We start from the raw sequence: 27,568 nt of genomic DNA, 5'->3' as shown, positions 1-27,568 counted from the left end.
CCTCACCCCAAACAAACCAAAATACTGAAAATTCAAAAGAATACATTGTCATGCCAGGAAATGGACAATGAAAAAAAAAAACTCTAGTCTTACACTAAAATCAACCGAATATGTCCACATGGTGGTGCTGTGACACTACAAAAGTACTTTGCAAATGTACTTGAGGACGCCAGCCTTCTCACAGAGCTGAACTGTCACTTTGTCAAAGTCCTACTCAGTTTGGAACTAAACTGAATGGAACATGTGCCGATATAAACATTTAGTATCACGATAAATAACCCAAACCTTTATCACAGTTTACAATGTTATCACAATATCGTATGTAAAAAATAAATAAATGTATCACTCAAGTAGAATGTTCAGAAAGTCATTTTGTTTTGATTGTTTTACATTTTGGGGATTTTTGTCTTGGGGAAAAAAAAATCTTCCCTGACGGCATTTTGTATAACAGCACAGCAGTCTTTGTTCATTCAGCAGTCTTAATGAGCATCAGGCCTTTAGTTTCCTTTTTTCTATTAGGCCACATGGTAGATGTTCCAGATCAGACAGCTCATTGAGTATAAAAGGACAGCAACTTTTACTGTGAGGGGTGAATGTGCTCAGACCAATATCATACTAAAACAACTGTACAAACATCAAATAGAATGGGGTTACACTGTGGCAGCATATTGTTAATCCACGTATGTAAAAAATCAAGTTGTTTGACAGAAATGCAGTGACGATATTTAAAACTGTCCATGATAACAACATTGTGTGTGGTATACCTTATACAATATCAGCACATGTCTAGTTCTGTGTTGCATATTCAAGGAAAAAATATAAAGCAAGTTCATGGAGCATGCTGTTTTATAAGCACAATTCTGTGCAAATGACATGTCGATGCTTGGCAGTCAATAACATATTTAAGTCATTACATCCACCAAGTTTGGTTCCAAAAACATGCAGACATTAAAGGAGAAACCCAAGTAGAGATTTGAGTGGTAAAACACAAAGTTAGAGTCATAGTACTGGGGTAGGTTCTTCCATCGTCCTTGTTTCTATCAATCAGACGCTGCTGATGTGTTCCATATGGCTGGGAAGGCTACTGTTTCTGTCTTTCAGCATCTCATCTGATTGTTTATGCTCTTGGTTCAAGTCTAAATCCTTAATATGTGCTGAAAAGCCATTTCCATTAGTGTCCGTGAAGCTCCTCTCACACAGGATGGGGGTCGGTGAGACAGAATAAACCTGGCAAGCCGAGTTGTTCAGAAGGGGCTTTGTCTGTTTGTGATACCTGCAGTGCAGGTAACGAGAGAAGGCATGGCGGTAAGTCTTGTTGAATAGAGTGTAGACCAGCGGGTTGACCCCAGAGGAGACGTAGCCTACCCACACGAAGAGATCCATCAGCCTGGACAGGTGCTCGCAGTCGTCCCGGCACACAGCAACCAGCACGTTAGTGATGAAGAATGGACACCACATCACCAGGAAGAGGAAGAAGACCATGCCCAAGACTTTTGATGCCCTACGCTCGTTCTTGATTGCCTGTGTCATGCCTCGCCTACCTTGGCCTTGAGGAGCCATGCCCGCATGGCCTGTTAGCGGAGAGCTGAGGGGCTGGACGGCTCCTTTGCTCTGGGTGGTGGGTGGTTCCTCGTTCAAAAGACTGATGCCGCTGATGCTGGGCTGGGGTGAAGGCTGCTTGGGGTTAGTATCAGCATAGCTGTTGCGGTCACGGGAGAAAGTGGCCGCGTGCTGTTGGAGGAGCCTGATGGTGAGGCAGTAGCAGACCACCATGATGAGGAGGGGGACGAAGAAGGCCACAAACGAGCCCACCAGCACAAAGCATGGCTCGTTCAGCACACAAGTGTCATTCACAAACACCTTCTGCTCATCCTGCAGGCCAATCACTGGGATGGGCATGGAGACAACTGGAAAAACAAGAGTGGAAAGAAGGAGGAGGAGGGAGTGAAAGGACAGAGAAGAGGCCAAAAGTGAAAAAACATTTCAGCAATCTGGTCTCACTCTAGAAAATGAAAGTTACACGGACCAGCTCTGAAGCAATTACCTTCTTACTCCTGCTGATTTTGTCTTTTTTTAGTAATGCTTTGAAGATTACTCTGTATTTTGTAGGAATGGCATGATGCAGCTTTTTCATTTCTGATAAAGATATTGAAATCTTGAGTATTGGTTGATATTAATAATGATTCGATAGTTTTTAATGATAAACTTCAAAGCTTTTAAATGATTTTAATTAAAGCACTTGACATAATATGATCATCTAAAAGTAGGCTATTATACTCAAACTACTCAAAGTCAAAGTCAACTTTATTGTCCATCCTTTGCACCACACGTGTTGAGTGGGGAGCAAAATATAGTTACTCCAGGACACAGTGCTGCGTTTAACATAGCAGACAGCCATGCAAAAAGCAATAAATACAATAAGTACAGAGAGTAAATTATACAAATACTACTCAAACAGTCAGTACACAGCTCACAACATGACATCACACAATGCAAGTGTGGAGTATTTTAAGATAGATTTCTTACAGGATTGGATCAGATTCACTCTTTTTTCCATCCAGCATTTACTGTTGATATCATCTCAATGCCAGTTCCCATCAATGCCAAAACACCATCTCTAGTATTCTATATAATTATCATATACACTGTAAAAACTAAAGGTGCCTCAGATATCCAATATGGTATTAAAGGAACTTAAAAACACTATTAGGTGCCATATAATGGGGTTACTGGAAAAACCCTAGAAAGTTGACAAGCTCTTGCAGCAACCTCTGACTACCTCACTGGGTTACACATCAAGCACTATGCTTTGGCTCTAGGTTCCAGGAGGAACCCTTTTCTCAGTGGCTTGGCATGGTTTTGCCAAATGGGAGGGTAGTGCAGCCTCATACTGACTCTGCTGCCTTGCTCTATCCACAGTGTGTCACTGGTGCTAAGTTGCACTCTTACACAGCACCCCTGCTGCTATTTTACCGGTGGTCATCCACGGAGCTGATAAAATGAATGTTTCTCATATCCTAACATTAACTGCTGTCATGACCATTGTTTATGTAGTTTCCTCTATTCTCATGATACACACAAAAGTTTCATGAGTGCTAATCGTTCTCTTTTGTTTAGATCCTTCAGTCTTCTAAACTTAAAGTCGGTGTGAGTGCATACGATGAAGGAACATGACAAAACAGCTGGACAGCACATATTGTTGGCATGAAGCACCAACCGAGCCCTTTCACAAACAGCCTGTTCAAAGACACAATCAGCACAGCATTCAACAAATAACACTCCAGAAATGAGATAAACAAAGTCACAGAGATCATAACAACAAGAATAACCAAAATTCATACAGCTATAATAAACTTACCAGACTGAAAACATGAAAATACTGCAGCATAGAATCATTTGACCTCTTTTTGAATACACACCGAAACTGGTCTTTGTCCTGTTTAAACATGAATTCTGTCCATTTAACATTTCATTTTTCAAAATGAGTTCTCTCTCATTAGTTCTCTCTTGTTGGGAGTCCCATTTTCTCTAGATCTTTCAATAATTTTTTGAACTCCAGTGGAAACTCTTATTTTTCACTTATTTTCCATTGAGTTTTCCCTTCCTTATGCAAGTGGATTATCGAATGTCCTCAAAAACATCTCCAGAAAAATGAATAACTTCTATTTAATGGCTTTTAATTGGAAATGAAATAAATAAAGAGGGGATCTCTGACTTTTGCACAGCACTGTTTATGGTAGATATACCTGATAATTTGGCCAATGTGTGTAGGTACAAGGCAGTGTACATAATCAGCAACAAACAATATCTCACACAGCCACGTTGAGTGCTTTGCTGCAGACGTCAACTGTCAGATGTAGCTATACAATATTCTTCACTTAGTCTGACTGCACTCAAAACTGTCATGCACTAAAGGCAAAGCATGTTCAAAAAGCACAAATTCCACTGCATGCTGTTTTTTCAGGACTAGGATATCTTAAAACACATGGTGCTGGTGAAGGAGGAGTGCTGATGGAGGTGGAACCAGGACGCCTGCAGGCCTGAGTGGGCCATAATGGCCACTTCTGTCAGTCCCACTTAGAGCTGTTTCTCCAGGTAGAGATACAGACAGCATCTCTGACAGCCCTGGGAAGTACACAGGAAACGGTTTGATCTGCCAGCCTGCCTGCTGTCATTAGCTAAAAGGCCGATGTTACATAAAGTACAAAACATTGACAGTCATATGGAGGATAGTGGAGTGGTGGTCATGTCTGTTCTTGGGTTATTTAAAAGCTGCTTGTGGTTACTGACCGATGGAAACACTGTTTGCCTGGCTTGGATACTGAGTTCAACTGCTTCTTCAAGGGTGCATTCAGGTTTTAATAGGCAATAAGATCTTACCTCAGACTATATTTAGGATCTGTATATGATATACAAATTACAAAGGGTCAAATTTGCTAGAAGAGGCGCAAATCATCGGTGGTCTACAGACAGTCACGTGCCAGGCAATGTCAGTTCAATACACTCATCTTTTATTCTTTTATTTCACAATAAAAGATGGGCATGGCCAATTTAGCAGGTTGTACGCAACCAACTTTCATGTAAATGAACACAAGACAACTTTGGAATCAACCTATGACCAGTGCAAGGTAAACCCAGTTTGCTTTTCATATTGAAGCCCATTATTACCAAGTCCAAGTTTTTACCGGTATGTTTCAGGAAGCAGTCCACATTTATCCTTTTTATGTTGAAAGTTTGACTCTTCATACTAAAATAATGATTTATTTTTAAGGCTTTTATTTGTTATATCAATATAATGAGTTACTACTTATGAAGAAGGTATAATTATTTAGAGACAATCTTGAGGATCTTGAGTATTTTGAGAAAATAAATTTTTTTATCATGTTTTTAAAATGTGAAAAGATCAAACATTAGCCAAAATTGGTCACACTGCTTCCAGAAATTGGGGGAAAAACAACTTTTTTTTTACCTTGCAGAAATGGCGTCTCTGATCAACAACTAAAGCAGCCAAAATGAGATAAGCTTCTAACAGGTGATGGTTTTTACAATAATGAGGACTTAAGTATTTCAAACCCCATCGTGAAACAGTTTATATCAAAGCTAAACAACAGCTAAACATAGGTGCACTCCACCAGGCTCTGTTAGTTTACATACACATCATTCTGGAGTAATTCTCCTGAATTTTTAGCACTATGGTAAAAAGGAGCAAAAATGTTTGCTTTGTTTTTTTAAGACTTTTATATATTTTTTACTGAAAACGATTTCCTGACTGAAGAGCTCCAATACAGTTCTCTTATATTCTCATTGTACAATGAAACTGTAAGCGACAAATTCTTTTTTGTCATGGCCTCTTTTGCTCATCTTTATCAAGGCTGCCAGCAATTCTGGAGAGCACTGTATGTGTGTGCGAGCTAAGCACATTCTCACCAATGGAAATGGTCCAGACTACTGTGATCTTGGCCATGGCCCTGCAGGGGGAGTTGGAGCGGCTGTGTTGGATGGGGCTCCGGATTCCGATGTAGCGGTCCAGAGAGATGGCACACAGATGCATGATGGAGGCTGTGGAGAAGAGCACGTCCAAGAAGATCCACATGGGGCACAGCACTCGGGGGAGGGGCCAGGAGTTATCTGAGGATACACACACAGAATAAAACCAGTGCAGAATCTATATAAATGTGGTTTCTATAGATAGATGTATTATTGCCATCAACATCATCATCATAAATCTCAGAGCTAAACTGAAGCTTCTTGTGTGTGAGCAAAGTTTCTGAGTCTTTTCCTTTGTGTGAAGGCTCTTTCACTGGTTTTGACCCTTACATTTTACAGAGTTTTGTTATTCAGAATTTTGGCCTGATCTCTAGTAGCCTGCTTGCTACTACAGCTTGGTACTGATTTTGAACCAGCAACTGTTTATTGACTGTTTTTTGGATTGTGTTCTGGACTCCCTCACACTTGTATCCTGCCTCCACAAGTGAATCATTATACTGGGCTAAAAAACTAAAGTCATCTGTGTGGGCATGTGCTAGGCAATGTCAGTTCAATACGCTGATCCTTTATTCTTTTATTTCACAAACTAGGGCCTAGTGTGAAAAATAAAAGTATGTTTATGGGAAAGACAACAATTATGTCATCTGCATTCAGTGAGCTTATTTAATTAGGGTTTTGCATCTTTGCTGGCTTTTTTATGTAGATGAAGCATCTGGTAGATTCAACAGTTTAGTATTCCACCGATTTTAAGAATTTCTGAATAATTCAATGGCTGAGACGTAAACATAGTCATTCAGAGTGGTTTGAAATCAAATGCTCCATTCTATCTAAAACCACCAGTGAACCCTGTGTTTTCTGACTTTTTATATGCAATGTTAATAATGTCAATATGTATATTTGGAGACTATTTTGCCTGACAACACTCTCCCTGTACCTATCCACCATCAATGGATTTTAAAAATACATTTCAAGCCAAAATTTTATCTCAAAACTATCATAAAACAATGGCATCAGGCAACATGTTACTAATCATTTCATCTACTAAGTTTCTGGGAGGGAGCTTCATCATAATCGGGATTCAGATGTCTGGTTCCTATCAGCAACACTGTGAATAATTCTGACTCAGTAAGTTTCTCTAGAACAGAGCATTTCACATCAAAGATTTCTGAATGAGTGTTTACATCTTGAGCTAAAGGCTATATAAGGTGTGGTATAAAACCTAAAAAGAGCAGTTATAAATTAATAGAATTTGAGTGGGTGACATTTTAGAGACTACTAAATTGTGAAGAGTCATTTGTAAACATTTTGGAATGAAATGGATTTCTGCTACTAAAACATGATCAACCATGGTCCAGGAGATCTACCTATATATAGACTTTAGCTTCACCCCTAATCAGCTCTACCTGATCCATCTAGCTGTTGCATTCTGAAGTCCCTGGTTAGCTGAATAAGATGTAATAGATTTGAGTTGGAGGCAAAACCTGAAGTTCGATTTCCAGGAGTAGGGTTAGTGACCACTGATCTAAGTCATAATAAATACAGACAGTTTTATTTAAAACATACCACATTACACACTGCAGTAACAAATGATTAACATCATGAACAAATGTTTTGAAAAAACAAAGGAATTGATGGAAAAAGTATTCTGATCTCTATATTTATTATATATTCATATAGTTTTAAAAGGGATTTCTAAAAATTTGGAGCACCATCAGTACACAACCAAGCAGAACATTTAGAAATGGAAGAAATTTAGCACCACTTCTGTACAAGTGCACACTGTAATATCCTCTAACAAGTTGCAAAGAACCTTATGGTTCTAGGCATCTGACACCTACGCATCTGCAGACATCTATTGCGCTTGATAATCTCTGATAAGTCTACCTTAAGAAAAACAGTGAACTAGAGACGTGCTCATTGGACGTTACATTTTAACTCAAAAAAGTTAGTGTTTGGGCTGCCTTAAAATTTTGAGTTCATTGAATTTGGAAAAGTAAGTCAACAGAACAAGAATCTGTTTTATGCTCTATAACGTATTATTTCAAGTTAGAATAACTGATGGTAACTAACCTTCATGTTAAAACCCCAGTTTGACAGTGTAAGATGAAACCACAGCTCTCAAATAAAACACTGCTCCCTGTCTCAAGCTTGATAAAAACCACCTGAATATTCCATAGTGCTGCAGGAACAATGTTCTGTGAAGGTGAGATCTATAAAGAAAAGCTTTACTTTTTGGTACATGGCTTCATGTTTGGTGAAAAATCAAACACTACTTATCAACACCAAAACCTCAACCCAACTGTGAAGCATGGTGGAGAGAGTTTAATGATGTGATGTGATGATTGTACTCTCTCAGAAACCAATGAATTCAATGTTGTATCCAGAAATTCTGGAGCAGAACATCAGGGCATCTGCCTGTGGTCTAAGATTCTTAAGAGATTGGGTCAGACAACATAGAAACCATACAAAAACACAAAGGTACATCAATAACAGATCAGCTCAAACAGAAGAAATTCCATGTTTTTAATGGGTGAGTCCTGACGTCAATTACATTAAAATACTGTGGAGTGATATGAAGCAGGCTGTTAATGCAAGACATCCCAGAACAACCTGAAACAGTTTTATGTGGAAGAATGCACAAAAATGCCTCAAACAAAAAGTGCTTGGCTGAGGTTACTGAAAATATAGTAGGTTCCACTAGTTATTAAATACACTAGTACACAAGCTTTCCCCATCAACTACTTTGATTATTTCTCCCTTTTGTTTATGCATTGTTTATCAAGTAATGCTAATTTTATTTACTATTATGATTACTATTGTTACTATTACTATTTACTGTTTACTATCATATTTGATCACATTTTAATAACAACTTAGGGAAAAATCTAGAGAACTCCAAAGGGTTCACAAACTTGTTTTCTTATATCTGTATTTAGAAGCACTATAAAGTCTGAAGTGAAGTGAAGTGTGTCAGGACAGCATGTTTATCTTAGGGAGGAGAAAAAGCAAAACAAACATAAAGAGGATAAAAGCACACAACTCCCACACAGAGAATTGTTCACTATTGGACAGAGTAGTAAGAAGTACACAAAGGTGCACTCCTACGCCTTTATTATGTTTCATATTTTCAGTGTGTATGAGTGGAGAACTGCTAAGAGCGAAATTGGTATAAACAGATTCATATCAATATGTTCAATTAGTGTCCATGGTGACTCAACACGGAGTGGTATCTATAGCATACAGATCTAATCTACCACATGCCACTACCATCAGTTTATTTTCACCTTCAGTCCACTTGAAATGTGGGTCAGTGCGCAGCCCAACTGTGTAGCAACGGTGGAATCTTGACAGGATGAAACAGCCTCGAAATCCATATATAGGTCATTGCTGAGAGACAAATACATTAACTTATTCAAATATGACAGCGATGGCCAAAAGGGATACTTTACTCTCAAGACTAAAGAACTGGCCTGACACAGAAATGCTCACTTTCCCTAAAGACTTGCTGCTCAAAGAATACCAGCCATTTTATTTTCAGTGTGGAACCATCTGATCATTATTGCAACATCATCCATTGCAGTACTGATAGCATGGAAGTGTGCAAATTAAACTAAACTACTAATTAAGTTTTATTGTGTGATAAGAGCAAGGCTGGTGTCAGGGGATCATTTAGCCATCATGCTAAAGCCACTAGCAGCAGGAGGCAAATAACAATTAAAGCGAAACTTTGCTACAAACTTTGACATTTGATAGAAAATGCTAAATTGATTAACATGATTGATTGCATGCATCACTTCGTATTTGATGCATTACAGGGATGTGCTTTGTGTTGTGGGAAGATAGCGGACTTCCTAAACAGGTAGACGTTTACTGATTTGCTGCAAATGTGGCTTCCTAAATATTTGGCGCCTTTTTTTTCTCTTTGTGGCCCATGGATAGAGCCTCTTCCCTGGATCGTCCCATGGGTTTTAAGGGCTGTGCCCAGGCCTCGACTTCTGATGAGAACTTTATAAGCACCTCATTTCAACCTTGTAATACGCCCATTAATCCTGACACTCTCCACCTCGTTTCTGAATGTCCACTTCATTTCTACCTACAGTCACTGCTTAGGAACTGTATTACTGTCATCTACCATCTTGGTGAGATTTTTCAGTTTTTTTCATTCAAGTTTTCAGTTTTTTATTTGTTTGGAATGTATTTTGATTTTGAAAATACAGATATCCAAAAAATGAGATACCCTGACAAAGTTTACAATCCCTATTTCTAAAGTCAAACACAATAAATGTCAGCCTTAGTGTAAAAAAAAGTTGCTGTGTCATATTCAACAGCAGTGGTCTGATTTGTATAAACATATTTTAATGCCCCCCTGTGGCAGTATGCTTTGGCTTACAGGTTTTTGGCTTATAGGTTGCTTGATGGTTAGGTTTTTAAGTTTGCTGGTGTTTTTCCTCATCCAGCACAGGCATGTTTAGAAACTGTACCATCTGGCAACTTGCTATTTTCTTTATGCAGCAGATCAACACAGCCACGTCAGAAAAATATAGGAGGCTTGTTTCTAGAACTGTCTATGTGGATATTTTAAATGAATAAGAAGATAATATATTTAAAGTACACAATGCATTATAGACACACAGGCTTCAAGTGGTGAGAGGGAGGCATGGAGAGGGGATGGAAAGGGATAATTAATGATACATTTAGATGACCTGATTTTAGTTTTGTTTGCCATAAGCCCTCAACTTGGTCAGAAAATTCAAAAATGTTTTTCCAGAAGAAAAAAAAAGGCTGCCCAACACTGCTGTTAGAATACTGGGATTGTGGTGCTTCACAGATCTCATATAACTTGCTGTGATGTAACAAAAAAAAAGGTTCTAGATAGGGGGCCACCAAACATCTGTGATCCTGGCCTGTCCCTATCAATGCAGCGTAATGAATACCTAATGATTTCAGTACTCGAATGCTGGCACCTGGAACAATTAACCAAGAATACATGTGTGCATTCCGAGTGAGCATCCTGACCAGTCACAGATGTTCTTTGCAAAGCAGAGCAATCATTGACCATGTCACATCAATGGGTCTTTAAAGTGTTTTTTGCATATTATGCATAGCATAGAACAGCTTGTTTGTGTTACTGTGTGGTTTGACTGTTTGTCCAAGCTGTATTGCTTCACTTCACTGTCTGACCTTAAGGGCATATTTTCTTTGATTTCTCAAATATGAAACATTGTTACTGAAAACTGTGACTACACTACAGACAAAAGGTTTGTTTGAGAAATTAACTTTGTAAAAATAAATAGGTAATAAAGAGAATGGTTATTTGTTTATTAACTAAGAACAAAAGGATTAGACTAGGGCTACATCCAAAAACATATACTATTACACTAAATAGTATGTCCAAGGGGCGCACGACCATTAACAGAGCATTCATTAGTGTAGTATGTATAATATAGTAATATGTGGTTTTGAACCCAAATGTCTGAAGCAGTGTGCAGCGACCTGATTCTTAATTTGTTTTGCTCCTAGTTCTTCTCCTGTAGAGTTTTATTTCCACTTTAATCAGATCCATCTGGTTCTCATATTTATAACCGAATCAGGTGTATTAAATCAGGAGTTTGTAAATAATTAACAAGTGGCTAATGTAAGGCAGGGGTGTCCGATCTTATCCGCAAAGGGCTGCTGTCGCCACAGGTTTTCATGTCGAACAAGCCAAGGCACACCTGATTCCACTTGTTAAATCTGTTGGTCTCTAAACAGTCTTTAAACAGCTGATCATGCGAGCTTCTGCTTTGTTAGAATGAAAACCTGCTACCATGCCAACCCTTATGCTACCAGGAGGCACCACAATGAATGCCCGTTAAAGCCAGATGATAGAGTCAGGTACATAAAAATTCAATGCAGCGCGAATTGGGTGAGTTGTGAAGTGAACAGTTTTTTTGTCATGGCCAAGGATAAAAACGAATAGCCAAACAACGGAAAGTAATCAATTCATTTCTGCTTTGTATGAGTTTAAAACACTGATCAAGTAGGCCAAAACCAAAAAAGCTACCAGCTAGCTAATGAACTAAAAAAAATAAAATAAAAAAAAAACACCCCACCACTTGTCTTTGAAAACAGCATAAGATTGGACACTACTGATGTACAGCAAAGACCATGAGGGCTGTAATATTTTAAAGTGAAAAGTATGTTCCTGCAAACTAATAGAATATTTTGGAAAAAGTTCTTTGGTTAAACTAGTTGTCAATAAACATGTTGTGTTGGCCGTTGGTAAACTGACTTAATTGTGCTTGTGTCCATGGCTTTGGTCTGTATATATCACATGATGATGTTAAAATCCCTGGTCCTGTAATTTACTGTGTAGAAGACAGAAGAGTCCAGTTAGTACTCACTATACAGTATGTTGATCAGTGAAGCTGGCATGACCAGGATGCCCACAAGCATGTCCGCCACAGCCAGCGAGCGCAGGAAAAAGTTGGTGGCATTGTGCAGCTTCTTCTCCAGTGACACTGCCAGTATTACCAAAATATTCCCTCCAATGGTGAAGAAAATGATGACCAGAATGATCAGAGCAGGCCAGTTCTTCCCATTCGGTGTGCATGTGTCTCCCAGTCCTATTTCAGAATCGTTGGATCCAAAATGGCTCTGGTTTATGGGAACAGAACAGTGCAATGAAGCCATGGTGGACCCAAAATGAAGTCTTTCAGGATCGGCCATCTTTAGCTTCTATGAGTTCTCTACAGCTGCAAGTGCCATGTGTGGACCTCTGTTCTCTCTGGGTGGTCTGAGCTGCTTATTCTGGGTTTGTGTGGCTCATACCTAAACAGAGAGCCATAGAGCTTGGATGAGAGATCACTATAAAAGAACAACACACATGTCTGTTCACAAGTAAACAAACACAAGGGGCTGTTTTTTTCAGACACATACAAAGGCTAGTTCTGGATTAACATACAAGGTCAGCGTAGATCCTCTTTCAATTGGCCTTAACTCTACATCCAGAAATCCAGCCCCAGATTCATACCACTGAATTTAAACAGGATGATCTACCCACTCTCCAGACTCATTAACAGACAATTACAATCAGCAAACCGGGACTGTACATCTTAAAGAGGGCTGCTGATTTAACCCCTAATTTAAATCTAATCCCTCTCTCCCAAAAAACTTCTTTACTACAAAATTAGACTACTACTACTGTTTACAGTTTGTCTGTATGTTCTTGTGTTTATGGATCTTTCTACTGAGAGAGTTTCTACTGTCACAGAGTTGAAAACATATTTTCGGACCTTAGGCAGACTTGGACTTTAGACTAAAATCATTTTGCGTTGCATAACCTTATACCTTAGTTATGTTTATTTTATTAAAACAAATAATTAAACATTCCACTTTGGCTCATTTTGAGCTTAACTTAAAAACCATAGCCAGTTGTATCCACAAAATCATAATATTTTTCATTAAAACAAAAAGTTTAATCAATCTGTATATTTCAGAGGTGACTATTCTTAATGTTACACACAGATTTTCAGACTTCGGGATACATTTCCTGTCAAAACAGTGGGATCTAACTGCTCACCATGTGGCCTTGAGGGACAGGGATGCAGTCTAACTTCCTGCTCTAAAATGCAGGGGTGAAGCTAAAATAAGGCTCCCCGTATGGACAATATTTCTTTAAACAAGTTTTTTCGTTATTTAAAATTAACACATGATAAATCTAAACCTTTCAACTTCACTTTAAAAAAATATTAGTCGTTTTTTTTTACTGTGGGGCCGCAGTTTGGTAGAAGGGTCTTTATATGCATGGGTTTAAATTTGTCAGCCTGAAATATTACAGGGACACTGGGATCTCTCCCAACCCCCCTGCTTTCCCACTCCGGCACTGGTAGAAGAGGAGAAATTTCATTATGATTTGAATTTGATGAAAGTAATTGTCGTGAGTCCAGTTTTTACAGAGAGCAAAACAAGACTTCTGACATTCTTTTACATTCTTTACATTTTGCTCCATTTTTGTGCAGACGTCAACCAGTCAATACAGAGCTGTAATTAAAAATGGAATTAGGTAATTACATTTGAACAGTACAGCAAAATGTAAGAAATAATTCTCAATGCCTTTGGATTAATCTGTGTTCAGGTCTTGCAGCGACAAAGTAATTTATGAATATGTGGGTGTAAACAAAATGTGAAATCAATTACCTGATTAAGCTCCAAACCGAACTAATATCAAGGCCATGATTCCACACACATTATCCAATTGCTGACTCAGCACCAGCTTGTAATGTCTTCCTCTCGTTATAGACAGGCTTATTTCACCTGACAGCTACTCCAGCCTAAACACACAAAGGGTCATCAGATGTTTGAGCGATTTTATTCAAGGTAGGAAGGCAGGTCCACTTTACATAATAGATGAACAAATATAAACATAAAACATTTTTGCCCCAAAAGACATGCAGTCTCTCAATTTTATAATAAATTCACACCAGGGAGTAGCGTGCCAAACAGAACTACTATCATAGTTTGAATATGAGGGAGGGATGATATGACTGTTTGCATGACTGAGTCTGTGTATTTAGAGCTTTATCATGTTCAGTTGCTCTTTCACAGAGAACAAAAGAAGAGCTTCCTGAGGGCCACTTTCGTAAAGCTCATGGGTCCCATCCACAGAAATGGAACTCCAGGCGATAGGAGTACAATATTCTAACTGCTGTAGAACTTGTTTAGGGTGTAGACATCCATTTTAATCACCTCAAGCTCACATTCAATTTTTCAGCACGGGACGGCCAAGACATTGCTCTCATATTTAATTCAATAAGGTGAATTATGAGCACACTGAAGCCTTCGTGTTTGCATCATTGGCAGTCAAGTCAAGCACAGCAATTCAGATCTACAAAAGTAGTAAGGCAAAAGGGGGAAGGTGCCGCCCTTAAGAACAATTTATTTTCATTTTCATTGTGCATTTTTGTCGCTTGAACAGAAATGGTCCAAATTGACTTTGAAAAAAAACTTGTTACATTAACTTCCGTGGCAAGTTAAGAATGTTTGTTTCTTCTTCTGTAAAGTTACCACTTTGGATATTACAAGGTTTTGTTTCAATAGTGACAATGGACAGGATAACAGTACATAAACCAGCCCATCGAAAACGGTAATTAAATGGAAAAAGCAGCCAGCTTTGGTTTAATAGCATAAAAATCTTGCAGGGGCTCCAATATTGGGGCAACATGCCCTCGCTACCTCGGGTAAGAAGCCATCCTGGTGAATCTTGCATGAGTTTGTAATCAGGTTTTATAGAATGTATAATTTAGATGTCAAATCATTTCAGCACATATCACACAAATAAGCACATTTGGTTTTGCCCTCTTAAAACCAAGTGAATTATTTTCTGCATGACCCACACTAAAACAAACTGTAAAATTTATAGTAAATTATTGTATATTTATGGTATTTTTTCCCCACTATGCATTGCATTGTCTGGTATGTTACTGTAAACCAATGCAGTTACTGTAAATGCTCAATCTTTTACAGTATAATCCTGTAAAATAAACCAGTATTTTTTTAATAAATACTGTTAATTTACAGCATTTTTTACAGTGCACATAAAATCATATGTTTTAAAAAAGTTTAAACTTAACAATTTAACAATGTCAAAAGATTAGATCAACCGACCCTAAAAGGTTGCCATCATTTAGTTGATACACAGATATTCAGTAGTCATAGTTTAGCCTAATCAAAGGATCATAAAAAAGTGGGGCACATCTCACCCAGGGCTTCTTCCTCCAGGCTGCACTACTATACTTCGACTGTGCAGCTACTCCAATTTTCTGTCTACGCATCTTTCCAGCTATGAAACTGTATCCATTTCTAATGTAGCGCACTTAAGCGCACCAGTCTAGCTCAAGTGACAGCCGTCACCCGAAATGTCATTTCTGACTCTGAACAGCGGTGTGGTGCAGATCGTGTAATAGCTCTTGGATCAGTAAATGAACTCTGACAGATGGGGAGAAAGCTTTAGGCGTCCAAACACACGCACAGATGTTTCACTATAGTGTCACAAGAAAGAGCTCCGTTGTGGACGCTTCTCATTATGAAATCAGCCGGGATGCTTCTGGAGTTCCCACTGTTATGCACATGTAGCCCCCCAAGAGCGCCCACAGGGATCGCTCTTATGCAAGCATCGGTGCACTCTGTCAGTTATCAGATTGTATCTCTGTCATGAGTTTATACCAGCTATATGAGAGGGACTGTGAAACAGTCTGTTATGAATGATAAATGAGTGAAGCGAATTTTTGACTTTCTTCATTTAAAAATGTTTGAGCGGCTAACAGTGCATGAAAGCTAATAGGAAAACATCATTATATTAACTGCTTTCATTTATTATTAGTAATCTCAGCATTTTTAGTAACATACTGTAGTTTATTCTACAACAACTCTGTATTGTACCGCTACTGATCTGTAAAGATGATGCCTTTTCAATGGCTTATAAATTTGTGAGCCATTCTATGAAGATGTAAACAAACTAAAACGGCTCTTTGTAAACACCAAGGGTTGTTATTGTGTCGATGGCCCTGTGATTGAAAAGGGGCACCATTCTGTTCCTCAGTACCCCTTCCTTTAGCTCTACCAGTCTTTCTCAACCCTGAATCTGCAGTAGAAATGATTGGTGAGGGTTGTAGCATGGGGTACGTTGAATCACCACCAGCTTTTACCAATCAGAGATAAGATACATGGGTAATATCACTATTACACATGCCAAATAATAATAATTTCTTTGTGGACGTGCTTCTCTATTTCTTTTAAAACTTATGCCATCTACTGTTACACCTCTCCTGGTAGTGGAGCAGGTTGTAGCAAGAGAAGTTTGTAGGTGACACCAACTAATTTTGTGAACAATTTGCAGATTCCAACTCTACTGTTATTTTTAAAATACAAATCTTATGTAAAATTATGAAGCATAGCACAAACAAGCACTACAGCAGAGTGTTTCTGATTGATCAGAGTAACTGAGTTAGTAAGTTGAGTTAGGTGTGTTAGTGAAGGGAAAACACCACAAAACAGGACAGGTTTGCTCCAGGACCAGGGTTGGGAACCACTGAGGTATACTAATAATACAATACAGAAACAGGGCTAAGGGACACGTGGGATAACTGTACTTTCGTACACAACATCACATAGATCACAGCTTTATACATTGCCTCAACTCAACTAACAAATACAGCGTCACCTTGCACGGTGGAGAAAATCACTACTGATAACTGAGCAATTTTTAGAAAGGCTCTCCCTCAAGCAAATATTTAGTGGGGCTGATGATTCGATGCGTTAGAGAGGCCAAATTCCACTTAGTCACCTCTGTCGCTCTTAAAATACTCACTGTGTGGAGAGTGCAGAAACATGCCCAAGAGCCAGAAAAGAACATTTAAATATTTCAAACTAACCGTCATAAGGAATGAAGATGAGAAGAGGTGAAACGTGCCCTTGACATTTATGATGTGCCTCTAAAAGACCTAGGTTTTTTTTATATTTATCAAGTTTACTACAGAAAGAGAGCTAATCTGAGACAGATCTCTTCAGGCCATATACAGTCAGGTCCATAAATAGTTATTTTTATTTTAGCTGTGTACCACAGCATATTGGAGTTGACATTAAATAATGAATATGAGATCAAAGTGGAGACTTCAGCTTTACTGCCTGAAGTTTGGAACCCACAGACATTACCCAACACTGGGTGTCTCCCCTGGCGATACTCTGCCAAGCCCTTAGAGCAGCTGTTTTTGATTCCATCTTTTTCTCAGGACGGTATGGTTGGACGTATGGTTGGATGGCACTTCACATTGCCCATCTGCAATTTGAAGTGCCATACAATGAGTTTTGAAGTGTTTAGCTGAATTTAAGCAGATAATATAGAACTAGACACTTCAGTATTCCACCTACTGCTTATGTCACCAGTCACATCGTCAATTAATACAAGTGAACCAGTTCCACTGGCATGCCTATGCCAAAACACTACCTCCACCATGCTTGACAGATGAGGTGATATGCTTTGGATGATGAACAGCTCTTTCCCTTCTCCATACATTTCTCATCATTTAGGTACAAATTGATCTTTTTCTCATCTGCCCATAAAATGTTTTCAAATGTTTTTGGCAAACTCTAATCTAGCTTTCTTGTTTTTGAGGCTTATCAACGGTTTATATCTTGTAGTAAACCTTATTTACTGTGGTGAAGTCTTCTCTTGGTTGTTGACTTGGACGCAGATACATCTCCCCCGGATGGTATTCTTGATCTGGCCAAGTCATCTGTAAAGGGGTTTTTCTTCACTGGGGACAGAATTCTTCTGTCATCCTCCACAGTTCAGTGGACTTCCAGGCCTTTTAGTGTTTCTGAGCTCACTAGTATTTTCTTTCTTTTTAAGAATGTTCCAAATATTTAATTTGGCTACACCTAATGTTTGTGCTGTCTCTCTGATGGGTTTGTTTTGATTTTGATTTATGATGGCCTAATAATGACTTTCTTCACTGGCACTGACAGCTTTTTGGACTTCACATTGAGAGTTAATGACAACAGATTCCCCATGCAAATACTACACCTGAAATCAAGCTAAACCTTTTATCTGCTTATTTGTAAGTGAAATAACGAATAGTTTTATTTGCTTATTTGTACGTAAAATAATGAATAACACACACCTGGCCATGGAACAGCTGAGCACCCAAATGTCCAATTACTTTTGAGCCCATAAAAATGGGGGGCTATGCATCAAGGTGCTTTTAATTCCTATACCATTTACACAATTTGAATGTAAACAACCTCAAATTAAAATTGAAAGTCTGCACTTTTGGCTCATATTCATTATTCTCTCCAATGTGATGTGGTAGACAGCTAACATAACATAACTTTGTCTATGTCCAAATATTTAAATCTCACTCTAACTGTAAATGTTGGGATATACAAGACAAATATTAGCCCAGATCAGTCCTCAAATGTCACATGTCACAGTATAAAATACTGTCTTCTAGCTGCATTCTTCTTATTAAGGGACATATGTGTTTATTACAACATGACAGCATCATGCAACATTCTGTGTTACAACAGCATGACTGCATAATCAAAGAGTGTGAGTGCTACACTGGCATAGTGCAGTCCATATTTTCTTGGAACTGAGGTTTGTAGTTGAAGGGAAAATCTTTAATTGGTGTAGATTTAGTAACATTATGTGGAAGATTTTTTGCACATTTCATTTACAAAAATTATTATTTAAAGAACTAGTTTTTTAGGCAATCAAAAGTGGTTGATCGAAGTCATCGCTTGGAAGAGGCATCTTTTGGCACCTTTGTTTTTAAGAGTGTACGAGAGGTGAATGTATCCCCATCTCAACTTCGAGTTCAGCTCAGTTACAGTGTCCAAATGTCACCAGACGTTAAGGAGAACGACCTGACTGTTGAAGAGCCCAGGGACAAAGCACACATTAGAAAACGGCTAGATGACGGTTTTGTGACTACACCCTATGTAGGGAATGAAAGAAAGCCACGGGCACATGACCTTTAATAACAATGAGAAATAATAATGTAATAAGCTTGACAGGTGAGGAGGGCCAGCTCTATCGTTATGACCACATTATTTATTAACGAAGCTGACATCAGCAGTAGTGATGTGTTTGATCGTAATACTCGGAGACAGACAATGTCACAAATACTATCAGCTCTCTGCGATAGGCTGCCTTCTGCCTTGGAGGAAGAGGCATGGTAGATTAAAAGCTCTTAAACTGTAACTTAACTGCAACTTAAACTGCAGCTTTACTGTTCACTTATAATAAAGCTTGTTATTCAAAATCTACTATGAAATATTCAGTAATTATATGCTAATCATAAACTAATAAGAGAGCTTGTGAGGGATGTTTTTAGAGTTTAATGAGTTAAATCCCAGATTTCATCTCTATAAATGTTCTCCAGATCTGAAGCAATAAAACACAAGCAGGCAAAGTGGGATGGTTTTAACGTCCTTGACTCGAAAACAGCTTGGGGTCTTTTCATGATCAGAAACACACTTACTGTGCTTATTCACTCTGACAAATCCAGACACTGACATCCAAAGTGTCAATCCTCTGTCCTGTAGCAGACTGTCTAACACTTTCTCTGTGAAAAGAGCAAAAGAAAAATAAAATTGACAGCTGAAACAGTTCACCACTGTCCATTCTTTCAGGTGACTTTGAGAGCCTAAAAAAAGCTTAATAAAAAGAACAACAATGTTGTCGGAATGGAATACTGTATGGGGGAAAGAAGTGGCCTGGGGCAGCAATCAGATTCCTCTCAATCAGTTCAATACAGCAAAATTCTAATGACTTTCTGTGGCACTCAGGACAGCTGGCGTCAACAGTAATCCTCTCTTACTGTCTAGTTTCTGTTGTCTGAAAATGCTTTTCCACACACATCTTGCAAAGCCTGCAAATTAGTGATCAATAACACAAGTGCATCTATTTACAAGCATCAGCATGCACAATTAGACCAGAATGTGTCTATTCACAATTTATTTACTAACATGTGGACCATAGAGGCAAACTAGAGTATCATGGGTTTGTCAATTAAATTTGTGCTTAAGGCTTGGTTAAGGCTACTATTTTTAAAGCACAGCCCTAGATGAACTTTAGCATGGCCACAAGCAGCATACAACTCACGTAATCTTAAAGTGCCAGTATCCTACATTTTTCAGGAGACTGTTAATGTGTGGCTAGGCCATTGCTATGTTATCCCAGGTGGTTGCTAAGGTGTTGCTTGGCGGTTGCTATGTTATCCCAGGTGGGTGCTAAGGTGTTGTCTGATCATTGCTATGGTATCGTGGGTGGTAATGTTTAATAATTGGGTGCTAATATGTTTGTATGTATGCGTGCTCAGTGTGCAAAATACCCCCTGGTATTCAGGGAGTCCCATGTTGGCTGGCTTCTCCAGCGTTATCAGGCTGCTAACTCTCTCGCCATAGTGACACTGATTGGTTTAACAATTCTTCTGAAAATGGTATTTTCTAGTTTATTAATGCGCTCTTCCGCACATTCATTGAGATCTCCTTTTGTGTCTTCGGTTTAAGAAATGAGTAATAACTCTTTGTACCAGTCTCTTGGGAAACTGGGCAAGTTTTCATATTTACAATTATGCTACAGTATACTGTAAAGTTTTTCAGAGGTATCTTAGCATACTTTTAGTTGCTAGGCTATTAAGGACGAACTGGGTGAACCAGTTTACTACACCCTGAGGCAGACCAGTGCTGCATCTCTAGTTAATTAAAAATACCAAAGACAGAAGCTTGATTGTGGGTGAAGCAGGCAAAGCAATGGCCTTTCCCAGAATTTGTATTTGAGTGCCTGTTTTTTCAGACAGCATTACATCATAATAAGTTTATTTTCAGGGACCCCCCAGAATTTTGATTTTGAGACATTCAGGGGCCCATGGTTTAATTAGGAAGTCCAGACCCCTCAGGACCCCTTGTATTTCACATGTTGTGTGTGCTACTAAGTATGTGGGCCTGTAAGTAATATATATATAGGGGTCAGTGTGAGAGGTGTCCTCTGTCTATTTTACCTGTTTAAAGAGTGATGTTTTATCTATTGTCAATCACTCCCAGCTCTCTGGTCGTTTTCCCCCCTGCTTTCAAAATTGCTGTGATCAGGCCTTTTCTAAAGAAAAACAACTTGTCTCCATCAGTTCTCAGTCATTTTAGACCAATCAAACATTCCCTTTTTAAGCAAGGTTCTTGAGAAAATTGTTTTTAAGCATCTAAACTTGAACAATTCTTTATTTGAAAAAATTTAGTCCGGCTTTCACGAGCATCATAGTAGTGAGACCACTTCAGTTACTGTCGTTAAACACATACGACTCAGTCTTGATGACCATAACATATTAACTGATAGACTGCAAACATGGGTTGGTCTTTCTGGCTGTGCTATTAACTGGTTTAGATTTTGTCAAATAGCAATTTTTGTGTCACTCTGAAATTATTCAACCTTCTTGCCATGTTGGGAACTATTTTATTCACTCATTAAATGCTACCATCTGGACCCATAATTAGAGAGCATTTTCATTGCTATGCAGAAACACAGTTACATATTTCAGTTTCACCTGATGACACAGGCCCTTTAGACAGGTTAGTTAAATGCATTGACTGTATGAATATTTGGATGTCTCATAATTGTTTCCAACTGAACAGAGACAAAACTGAAATCCTCATCATTTAGTTCACAGTGCAGAGAGAGAAAGTTTCCTGTTTAAAAAAACTTTAACAAACAATTCAAGTTCTTTTGTTAACAATTTTGGGGTATTTTTAGACTCAGATTTAAATTTGAAATCCATATTAAAAATGCCATCAGAACTGCCTTTTATTGTTTTAGAAATACTGCAAGGGTACAATAACTCTCCACTTCCACGGATGTGGAAAAGCTTATTCATGCTTTTATAACTAGCTGGTTAGACCACTGTAATGCCATTCATTCAGGTCTCCCTAAGAAAGCCATTAATATGTTACAATGGATTCAAAATGCTGCTGCACGTGTTCTCATCAAGACCAAATAGCAAGCCTGTATTACTCCTGTCCTAAAACTGGTTACCCATTAGTTACCAAATTAGAATTGATTTTGAAATACTTTCATTAGTTTTGAAATCTGTTTGTGAACTAGTCCCCAAATATATGTTGAACATGATTCAATTTTATGAACTAAGCAGATCCCTCCAGTTCTCTGGCCCTAATCTACTCACAGTTCCCAGGACAAAGAAATACGGAGAGGCGGCTTTTAGTGTATGTGGCCCTCACCATTGGAATCGCCTGCCAGAGAACCAAACAGAGCGCGTTAACGTATACTTAAGACTTACTTTTTTACTAGATACTTACTTTTATTAGATACTTATTGATTAATATTCAACTTCTTTTTATTATTTTATTTTTTGTAGTTTTATCAGCTTAATTATGTTTATTTCATTTATGTGTTTTCTTTTTAACCTTTAACTGGTTATACATTTTGTTTGATGTTCTTGTTTCCTTCGTTCTGTTTTCAGGGTCTTTGTCTGTATGTCAATCTGTAAAACACTGAATTACAACTGTGTGTAGGAAAAGTGTTATTTAAATAAAGATTTGACAGCTTGCTTGATTTGATTTATGACACTTAGATTTGAATTTTCTCAACATTCCAGCATTCATATCCAATGGGGAAAAAATCATGTTTGAACATTCGCTGTATGAAACTCGTATGGCAATCGGTCTCAAAAGCACAAGCGCACTATTCCTGTATAGGCTCTACGATCCAGCAAGGTTTCCTGGTTCTAGCTTGAAAACTGTGACTTGTGAGCAGCAATGTTTATCTACTATATCAACATCTTTTTTTCCGAAAAAGTGAGGAAAATTTCATTTTATGCAATATGGGCTATTTAACCCCTTAAAGCCACAGGCTTATTACATACTAAGGATTATTATTCAGTAACTACAGGGAGTTCAAAGCAAACTGGCTGAGCTATTCTTTGGTTACAGAAGTGTGCAATAAAACTTTTACCATTTAGGTGTTAAACATTCATTTTGGCTCATGTTGAATTACTTGGTTTCATTCTTGTGAAAATAGACAATCCTACAATGAGATCAGATTGATATTATTGTATATATAATATTGTCAAGTACTGTTTAAAGCCTGACAGACTGCCTATTTTCCTGTGTAGTGCCTGGTTGTTTTCCATTCTTTGAAATGACACTGTGAGGACCACTCATTTAAATACAATGAATAAGAGAGTGCCATCTGAAAATAAATATTAAAAATGTGTGAAGGGATGCAGAGACACAACAGGAAGCATGAATATTAATGTGACCACTGGCAGCCCTCCACTGTTTTAGAGATTTATTTTGTTTGTGTTTGTGAAGAATGCAAAAAATTAGTAGCTTTCATAATTACTCACTGTCCTCATACTATAATCTCTGATCTGACATTTCTGTCCTACAGACTGCTGTATGTTAAGTCATGTTAAACCTCACTATGTTAAACTGCAGTGCGGTGAGCTACATCTCCTAAAACTGACGCCACAGATGGACGTCACCATTTTCTGATTTATTGTTAATTTATTATTCATGACTGTCCTGTGAAATCTAACGCCTGCTGAAGATACTGCTCACATATTCAAAAACAATGAGATCAATGACGCATTTATGACTTGGTGACCTCACTTATGTCACACTACAGAGATGCACCTGCCTCCTTTTGACAAGGACTCAGGCATGCGCCCCTTGAACTATACAATTATTAAACATATTGTTACTGTTGTATCAAAACTTGTATTTTTGTTTTGAGAATGGACCAACAGAAATGGTGCTAAATTACTTGAAATAAAATTTTGTAACATCAACATACACTGAAGAACATTTTCTCCAGTAAGGGTACTGTTTTCTAAGATACAGGGTTTAATTACATCAGTGACAATATGCAGATTCAATGTAATTTATTTAGCATGTCATTCTGTAAAATGAGATCAAAGCTGGAAGCAATAATCCAAGAACCAATGACAATTCTGGTCTACTATCTACAAATCTATGAAACATTTTATTCTAGAAGTTAGAAATCTATGAAAATTGTGCTCTAGAATTCAGGAATCTATTAACTATTTCCACACAAATGTCTAAAACTATAAAGATTTTGCTCCAAGATCAACAAATCTATTAAAAGTTTATTTTTCACAAAAATGTCCAAAGCTATGTTCCCTGACTAAAGGTACTGAGATGTACCCTTGAGGGTACCATCCAGGGACAAGAGGGGTACTGCCCCAATGACAGTTTTGTGCCTTTTTCTCTGAGAGTGTATGAAAATTTGCTCTAGAATCTATTAATCTATGAAAACAATTTGCTAATTTTGCTCTAGAACTTAAAAACTTGTGACAGTTTGCTAGAGAATTCATTTAAATTTATAGAACTTGATTTTTTTCTTGTAAAAAACAAACTATGACGCTTTGCTCTATAGTCTATAAATCTATGAAAAGTTTGGTGTAGAACCTATGAAAATGTTGCTAAAGAATTTACAGACGTATGAAATTTTTGCTTTAGAAATGACAAATTTCTGAATATTTTGGCCCAGCTTTTGCCTTGCAATTCAGCCTCCTCCTGTGCTGTTGTTACATTGTCATCATTTTTAGCTGTTGCTTGTTGACAGTGGTATCACCACGAGTCATGAGGCCAGACACGTAGATCACACAACTGCAATACAAAGTAGTTTCCATAGTCACTCTGCTGAGGAAAAGGCAAGCTTGACACATGGTTAAAGCTCATTCTGCTCTAAAATGACAAAAGGAAATTAATTCCTTAAATAATTCCTTAACTTTTGCTCTAGAATCTATAAAGCTAAAAAGAAATTTGCTCTAGATATTATAAATCTATTAAAAATTGGTGTAGTATCTTTTCAATCCATGACAATTGCTCTAGAATCTACAAATTTAAGAGAATTTTGCTCAGGAATGAACAAATCTTTGACAATTTGCTCTCAAATCTCTGAACATGGACATTTTACTATAGAATATATGAAAATGTTCCTAAGGAATTTACAAATATTGTAAAATTTTGTAAAAATTTTGTTCTGGAAATGACACATCTGTGAACATTTGCTCTAGAAACTATACATTTTTGGCCCAACTATATATTTTTGGCCCAATTTTTGCTTTGCAATTCAGTAACATCATCATCATTTTTAGCTTTTGTTTGTTGACAGTGGTGTCAGTCACGTATCAATGCAGGTCATGCGCCTAGACACGCAGATCACATAACTGAAATACAAAGTAGGTTTCATAATTCTCTACATGTTGAGGAAAAAAAAAACCTTTTTTCTACTTGACACATGGTAAAAACTCATTGGACAGAGTCATTTCTCAAATGCATTCTTGTTCTTGTGAAAAATCTTACTTATTTTACCTTAAAACACTCCATGAGCCACCTTTGCGAGAAAGAAATCCTTAAGAAAAAATAAGAAAAGCCAACGTTCTCAAGGAAGCGCTCCGGTTAGTGGAACCTACGGACTTGATTGCACAGATGTACTGATGCATGTCCTTTCCTAAGAAACACACTTAGCTTATCAACCACTGAAAAACGTCCACTATCAAATAAACCATATGACTCCTTTTGCACCTGCAGTGTGGAAAAAAGCCTGCAGGCATAATCTCCTGTGACACGTCTACAGAAATTGCAAAGCAACGGTAGGATTGGTGTCCTTGTAAGAACTGCGTGCCAGGTGTATCCTCGAAATGATCCGTTTGTGAACAAGTATTTCAGCTTTCATAAGCCAAAGAGTTCAGGGGGAGATTACATCAATGAGAGGTAAATCCACACGACCTGATGAGGTCTTGTTTTAGAGAAGTGCTGCTGGTGGCAGCATGAATAGAGGTGCCGGTCTGATCTGAGGGTTATCTATCAGTTGCAGGTGCAAACATTTGCAGATGCAGGCATAAATGCAGCAGTCACACACACCTGCATTTCTTTACTGCACCTTGACAAATGTAGAGATGAATAAATGCACAGTAAAGGATATCTTCTGTGGCTTAATTCCTTTGAAATTATAACTTCAATGACCCATAATGTGGAAGCTACACATTTTTTCTGACATTTTGAAATAAAGTTTGATATAGAATGTAAACACACTGTTCACTCTGCAGTCCATACAGTCCATATATGCAAACTACACTGCAAGAACAGCCTGTTTTGGTTCATTTACATATATCCATCTATTCAGTCTACAGCAGTTTAGCTCCGCCCATTCACTCTGAATATTTCCTGCAATTTATTTTTCATTTTTCAAGTCATAATTCCTTTTTATGTGACCGTTTTCCAACCTCCCTTTATCTCTTAAAATGAATCAGTGCCTTTAAGACTTATGTAAATAAGCTCTGTTCTGATTGGCTGCCCTATTTTGTACCATTATGCAAGTCCAGCCTGAAACACTCCTTAAAACTTGTCAATGGGCGGGGCTAAAATGCTGCGGGCTAAATAGGAGTGTATGTGTAAATGTGTTGGTTTTCATGCCATCACAGAAATATAGAGTATGAAAAACAGGCCGTTTTCACAGCTTAGTTTCCATTTATAGACTTGATGGACTGGGGAGTGAAACTTCAACAATGTTTGCATCCTACATTAGTCTTTTATTTCAAAAAAGAGAAGAAAAATCGTTTTTCTATGGTATAGGCTCTTTAAGGTGTGTTTCAGCCTGGACTGATTTTTTAGGTAAAAAATTACATAAAAATGAAGGATCACTTTTTTGGTATTTAAATCCACAAACAGGCCATAAGTGGACGTCAAGGTGGACATAAAATACAACATGAATGTAAAGTATGAGCCACAAATATTCACATTCACTGATGCCGATTTCACTATTAACTTAATTAGGAAGTTTCCAGAATGTAACAGTTGCTTACGTCAGTACATGTCAGAAGCACGTGCAGTTGGTTATTTACCTCAGTATTTTCCGTATAGTGAATATTTACCACAGATATCAAACAAGCCTCTGTTGCCTGTCATACAATGATTTTTCAAAATGTCTCCGTAACTCATTAATGTGAACAAAGTCTCTCAGAGCGGTTTGGTGTGGAATGGTTCACTGTTGTAAGCGGTGTTCAGATGTGTAGAGACGTCAGGCAGAACAGAACAGGTAAACTGGTTAATGTAACCTTAACTCACAGGGAAAAAACACCAAATAACCAAACGATTCTTCTCTGAGTAAGATGAAACATTAACACTTACCCGTCGTGTGTTTAGTCTGGAGGTCTGCTGTGGAAGTTTTCTCTCAGGACCCCCTCAGAGCGGAGTCAGTCAGTCAGTGAGCAGTGAAAGAGCCTCCGCGGCTCTTCAGGAGCCGTTAGACTTTAGAACACTGAACACAGAGACAGCAGAGACAGCCGCAGGTCAAAAACCTCGATTATCAAAAAAAACAAAAAAAAACAGAATCCGGAATATGAGAGAAGGAACAGCATCGGCTGAGAGAACGGAAAGACTTCGCTTAGCCTTGAGTGGGATTAGCGGAGAAACGCAGCCTGTCTGCGGTACGAACAATTACAGCGAGAGAGAGAGAGAGAGAGAGAGAGAGAGAGAGAGTAAGTGAGAGTGAGAGAGAGAGAGA

At 38.1% G+C, this 27,568-nt stretch overlaps 1 protein-coding gene across 1 annotated transcript; it reads right to left on the bottom strand.

Moving 5' to 3' along the window:
• Positions 1-779: 779 nt before the first annotated feature.
• LOC118820181 (5-hydroxytryptamine receptor 2C) lies at positions 780-25,643 on the bottom strand. Its single transcript, XM_036588345.1, has 6 exons — positions 25,375-25,643; positions 19,509-19,592; positions 13,666-13,799; positions 11,871-12,297; positions 5,428-5,628; positions 780-1,907 (listed from the first exon to the last, which is right to left on the bottom strand). Exons 4-6 carry the CDS (start codon positions 12,193-12,195, stop codon positions 1,045-1,047), a joined length of 1,389 nt encoding a protein of 462 aa, XP_036444238.1. The 5' UTR covers positions 12,196-12,297; positions 13,666-13,799; positions 19,509-19,592; positions 25,375-25,643; the 3' UTR covers positions 780-1,044.
• Positions 25,644-27,568: the final 1,925 nt, after the last annotated feature.

Source organism: Colossoma macropomum, unplaced genomic scaffold, assembly GCF_904425465.1.
Source record: "Colossoma macropomum unplaced genomic scaffold, Colossoma_macropomum, whole genome shotgun sequence".
NCBI lineage: Eukaryota > Metazoa > Chordata > Actinopteri > Characiformes > Serrasalmidae > Colossoma > Colossoma macropomum.
This window is presented reverse-complemented; position numbering and strand designations above follow the sequence as displayed.